The 6000-nt window shown below is 39.0% G+C and overlaps 1 protein-coding gene across 1 annotated transcript in view; it reads right to left on the bottom strand.

Annotated features, from left to right (window-relative positions):
- Positions 1 to 862: 862 nt before the first annotated feature.
- The window catches only part of LOC112679204, a 64469-nt gene continuing 59331 nt past the window's right edge, over positions 863 to 6000 (bottom strand). The window contains exon 3 of the mRNA XM_025552219.1: positions 863 to 1437. Within this exon, the coding sequence (XP_025408004.1) occupies positions 1348 to 1437 (90 nt within the window). The 3' untranslated portion in view covers positions 863 to 1347. The remainder of the gene's footprint in view (positions 1438 to 6000) is intronic.

Here is a 6000-nt window from a genome sequence, read left to right as displayed (position 1 = left end):
AATTGTTTGTAACTATGTAGTTTTTATGATTTTAAAAAATTATAAATCATTGAAAAAATTGAGTTTCTCATTTCTCTGGTGGTGTAAAGACATTCGAGAAGTTTTATAGTGTTAAAATAATTTTTGTCGTAACAGTGTGCTTCCCCTCCTTCCCTTCCCCACAAAAATCAAATACATAATCGGCCCCCTCCGAAATAAAAACCTATATATGCCACTGGTAATGTATACGTGGTGTGTACCGAAATCCTCAGCGACTGTGACCGACTCGTGCAACGCGATGCGCATACCGTGCGGATAATCGTTGCAATCGTACCGTCGAGTTCGTTGGTACTCCGTACGAGCGTAACGACAAAATAATATTAACAATAATAATAATTGATTAATTGATATATATATATATATAACGAAAACGATAGTAATATTATTTTAGTAATCAGCTAACAGATCGTCTTGTGTGCGCTGTAATAACGTATGTAGGTGTATAGGTGGTAATGTGTTATGCGGCGGAAGAAAAGAAAAACAGGAGAAGAAAAAAACTCGAACGAATAAAATCTAATCCATCTAGAGGATAAAAGTAAAGAAAAAAATTAAATAATAATAATAATGCACTATTCGCTAATCATCAAACGGACAAGCCAATAATATCGTGATGACCGGAGTCTCTAAGATTTGTCGTCGTCGAATTCATCGATCGTCTTGAATTGCGTTTCGCTATAATAACATTCACGGCGAGACCGATCGATTTAAAAATGAGAAATAATGATATATCGACGTACAACAAATACGATAAACACTATTATCACCATTATTATGATACAATTTGTGGGAGAAAAAAAAAAAAAAAAAAACAAAAACAATACGATTGAAACGAAAACAAAACGTGTTGGAACGTTTTCCGGACGAGGACGCGCACCTACGCGCAGTTCGGCTGCGGTGGTCCGCGTTTCGTCCGGAACTCGATGGTCGTAATAATAATTATAATAATCATAATAATAATAATAATAATAATAATATAATATAAAGATAAAATTATGGATATCCAATAACAATGATATAATAACATGTGTGTTTAATAGCAATGATAATATTCGATGACGATGCGACATCGACGTGCGACAAGATTGTAATCAACCACTGTTAGGATCGAGCGCGTGGTCGAAAACAGTATTGTTTGATTATTATTATATATGATTATTACACTATGTTTTATATTATCGTTAATAATATAGTATTGTCGATTGCGGCTGGATGCAGATCGCTGTGTCGCGCGATCGCGACTGTTATGTTCCGTGTGTATGCATGTGTGTACGTGGGGGTGCAGGAGCCATCCATTTGGCGAACCGCTTTTTAAGACGTCAAGAGCTTGAAAAACATCAGCGCCAACGATATGTTGACGACCAATATCACCAGAACCAACTGTTGCCGCGTGAACCAATCCTGTAACAAATCGAAAAAAGGTTTTAGTGCGATGATAAATTAAAAAAAAAAAAAAAAACACCAGGGTTCTAAACGTTATTGATAACGTTACAAAGGAAAGAATGGAAATAAATAAATGAATAAATGATATAAATTAACGAAAACGGATGTAAATGCAAATGTTATTATTCTAAAAATAACGTTTGTGCTTTTTTTTTTTTTTTATGTTGACCTCGTTATTGTCTTCAAATCTTGTAGCGATGAAGTTATGAACAATTCAAAGTTGGTTAACCTATGTTGACAATTATTTATATTCTCCGAAATATTTCATCGCCATTTTATTTACAAATATTGAACTAATTAGTGTATTAGTTTATTTCTGTAATTAAAATAATTATCTGTTTACGACTTTCATGTTCGATTTATTTTATTTATTTATTTAACTGGTGCAAAAATGCATACGTCTTGTAAGTTGAGTATTATATGATTTCAAGTTTGATTGTAGTTGTAAATATTTCGTCGTATTAAATATAGGCTCTACCTTTTGTTCATTGCAACACTATTTTATTTATAACCAGCCAGTAGATTGTTTCTCATTGATGCCACTATATATTTAGTTTTAGTGCTCAGACAATGTATGTAATAATATTTAAGTTTTGTTTAAGAAATAAACTAATGAATTTTACTCTTTAGCAAAAGTTACAAACATATAAAGAAGCACTAAATTATCAGTTAGCTACTTGCTAAAAACTCTAGACAATTGAAAAGAACCTAACCTAGCTAACAAATACTATGAATGACATAGTATTTATACTAGTATATTTGGTTAATTATATATAAGTACTAGTGTTCTGCTTATTGATTTTCTATCTTCTCACAGATCACCTCGAGCCGACCAGGAACGTCATAATAAATGCGGTAAAAATCGCGGTGTCCTGCACAGGGATCACTACACCGTATTGTACACATGTGTACAACGGACAACGCGAATCATACCAGTGGTATTCAACGAAACAAACGTTTTTTCGGGCGTGGCAGATTTTCATCTAGGACCCGAGAAACCAAAAAGTAAATGTTCCCTCCTGATACAGCGCTTTCTAATCGGTAAGCAACGGCAAAAAACTGTCGGAAACTTTCATTTTTAACGATCGTCGTTTTTGGGAGACCGAAATGGCAGACGGTTTCTTATTTTTTATTTATATGCATTTCTTTTCCTTATTTTTTCTTATACAGAAACACAACGAGATTGGAAAAATAAATTGTTCCGCGAAAATGCGATTGAATTCTTCAACATAATGTTATACGATAGTGACATTTTGGCGAAAAAGTTTTTGAACCGCATTACGATTTCTTCGGACAAAGACAGTGTAGAAACTATTCAGTTGAGTAATAATCGCCCGTAGGTCCTCCGCACACCCGGCCTACAACAAATCATTGGCGTCGAAATGTTTTTCGATGTTATAAACGAAAAGGTAACGCGACGGAGATGGTCTTAGAAACCCAACCACTCGCATTGGATAACCAAACTTTTCTGTTCGAACCGTATCGTTTTCGGGTAACCTGCGGCGACGGCGAACGCTCGACGTACAATACGAAACTCACGGAGACTAGCGACAAGTCGTCATCGCGTTCGCGTTTCGTACGATTTCCCGACGAGATCGGAAAATATTTGAACCCTCCGTGGCGCCGCATTATTGTTGCAATACGAAAACTAGCCCAGAAATATTACCATAATGACGGAGTAGTTGAAAACGTAAAAGTTGTACGGGGATATAGTCTCCCGCAACGTTTACGCGATATTTTAATATCGTACCGTTAAGGGGAAACTTGAACAGGAAAAAAAAAAGTTATGTTGATCCGACACGAACCGTAAATATGCTGCGTAATTATTACGCAAGAAAAAAAAAAAACAAAAACAAACCGGAACGTGAAGAATTCCTCCCGCTTTACGGTTAGTCTGCAGTTATAATGTAATAATAATATTATTATATGCCTATAAAATGTACGACAAACGTTGAGACGACGACAAAATGTTACGTTGACATGCTTCTAGCGCTCGGGAAATATTACAAATGTATTCACTGCAGCCTTGTTGGTTATTATTTAAATTGCTCTCGTGCCCTCGGCCGCTCGGCGGCCCTCGCGGTACTCCGTGGTCTGCGTTACGTGCCGTGTTCCGCGCCGCGCTACAAGGCGATTTTTTTCGTTTCCCTTTTTCGCGCGCCTAAACCCAGGGATTGGTCTGAACATTTTGATCCGCGAAGAGCACGTGCGCGCACGTAACGGACTGTACTCCCCGGTTTCGTGCTCGTGGCACAAACATTGCTGCGCTACGGCAAGAGGAAACGACCGATTGATCTGACCGTGTTCCACGCCTTTCGCCGGCAGTTCGAAATCCGAACGGAATCGACCGACCGTAATCGTCTGCTGTAGTAAAACGGCGGTGGAAAAAATAACAGCGAAAGTCCGTGAACGGGATCCTCGTCCGGAGAGGTACGAAATTTGTTGTGTTTCGCGGAGAAACGATTTAAACGCGAAAAACGTCGAGGACGCTTCGGATATCGTCCCGTGTAAACCGAAGACGATGACAACGGGGCTAGAGATCGCACGCGGTGCATTATTCCGACGGTGTAATATTTTTTATAGATTTTCTACCTTTTTTTCGTCCGCCGAAAACACCCCGCCGCGCCCTCCGGTCGCCAAGTAATACCGGCGAGCCGCCGCTAGACTTTAAAATATTATTTTTAACCTCTCGCGTGTTGCGCGCAATAAATATGAACGTATTATTACGTCCCGTAATATATACGTGTACATTAAACGCGCGCGCGCGCGGAATAAATGCGCGAACTGAAAAAATGTACAACCGCTGAACGAGGCGACGTCACTTCCGCGGGCCCGTGCGATTTCCCATTTTTTTTTTTTTTTTTTAACATCGCTCGTAACACGTTTTTTTTTTTTTTTCAATCCTTAGATTGGTTCAATGACTTCGATGGATCTCCATTGGTCTCTATCCATAACTGCTATTTTAAATTCTTTGTAATTAGATTTTCCAATATCTTCTACAATTTGTTTCGTGAATGGTGTTCTTGGTCTACCTCTTCCGGTTTTTCCGTCTATCTTTTCTCCTGTTATTGTTGTTATCCACTTATTGTTTCTTATAATATGTCCAATACATTTATTCCTCCTTTCCCCGATTGTTTACCATATTACTTTTCGTTCGTTCATCTTTCGGAATACTTGTTCATTTTTAACCCTATCTGTCAAGGGAATTTTCAGTGTTCTCCTCCAGCGCGCTCGTAACGCGATATCAAATATTATTTCGGCGATTCGTTTCGCTCCGCGCCATTTCTTCGCATCGCGATTGCCGTTGTTGTCAGCCTCCTGGCCGCAGCTGACGCCGTCGATGGTAACCGGTACTGATACCATGGTACCCCGGTGACCGTTATCTACCGCTACCCGTCGCCGTCAACCGATCACCAGTCGGTTTCCGCGCGGAACGCCCGACGTCCGTTTACGTATGTGCGTATGAACACGAAAACAATAATAAAACGTAATACGTTTTATATGAAAACCGCGTCTCGGCGACAAACGATAGCGGGGAAAAAAATAATAATTTTCAAACATTTGCCCGCGCCACCAGTGATGCATCTCGTCCCCTCGATGCGAACGCTAGCACGGATCGATTTGCGGTTCGTTCGAGATAATTATTCGATTGCAAACAGATCTATTTGGAATCCGTACATCATACTACGTACAAGCGTTGCCAATATTTACGTATTGATAGCGCGTAAATATCCCGGCCAACCGGAAAGACCCGGTTTGTGAAACGCGATCTTCAAAATTGTATTCGTCACGTGGACGGAATGATTCCTAGACGACGTTCAGACACGTTTTTCGCTAACCGATTCGATTACCGACACGATATTACACTCAACAGTTTTCCAGCGAATGCGTGCGCGCGCGTTAGTGTGTAGGTACAAGACGATTAAAATCAATAATAATAATTCTGCGACCCGTACCAACGTTTTATAATGTATCAGAACCGAATCGAAGGCAAATGTCGAAAGGCACGTTTTTCTTAAAAAGTGTGCTTTTACGGTAGCTTAATGATGGTGCCCCGAAGAGGTCAAATAATGAAAACAACCACTTCACAACGTCACTCGGTCGATACTACGTTTACTTCAAAAACAATGGGTGTAGAGGCACTCATTGCTGATAAATATCGTACATTTATGAACTTAATAAAACACATTTTCTTAAAATAGGTTACGTGCTCGGTCGCACGGCTACATTTCTTTAAACTCTACTACGATCGATAACGGTTTGTAACGTTAATCACTGTAGTCCGGTGAATTAGCCAAAGATAAACGGTTGTATACTGTTCAAAATATATTACTCGGGCTGATAAATTGAACCGAAAAAATAAATGCTTAGGTATTTACAATATTTGCAAAATAAGAAAATGTTATGTACGTTGTTTTTACCGCGCAACATTAATACAAACATGTTTCGATACATACAAGGTATGCATAATTGTTAAGGCTTTTGGCTGTAAGTCTTCCGGATCATATCCGACCAACGAAA

This window comes from Sipha flava, unplaced genomic scaffold, assembly GCF_003268045.1.
Source record: "Sipha flava isolate LNK unplaced genomic scaffold, YSA_version1 0_pilon_pilon, whole genome shotgun sequence".
Taxonomy (NCBI): Eukaryota; Metazoa; Arthropoda; class Insecta; order Hemiptera; family Aphididae; genus Sipha; species Sipha flava.
The sequence above is the reverse complement of the archived record's forward strand: the minus strand, read 5'-3'. Positions and strand labels throughout refer to the sequence as shown.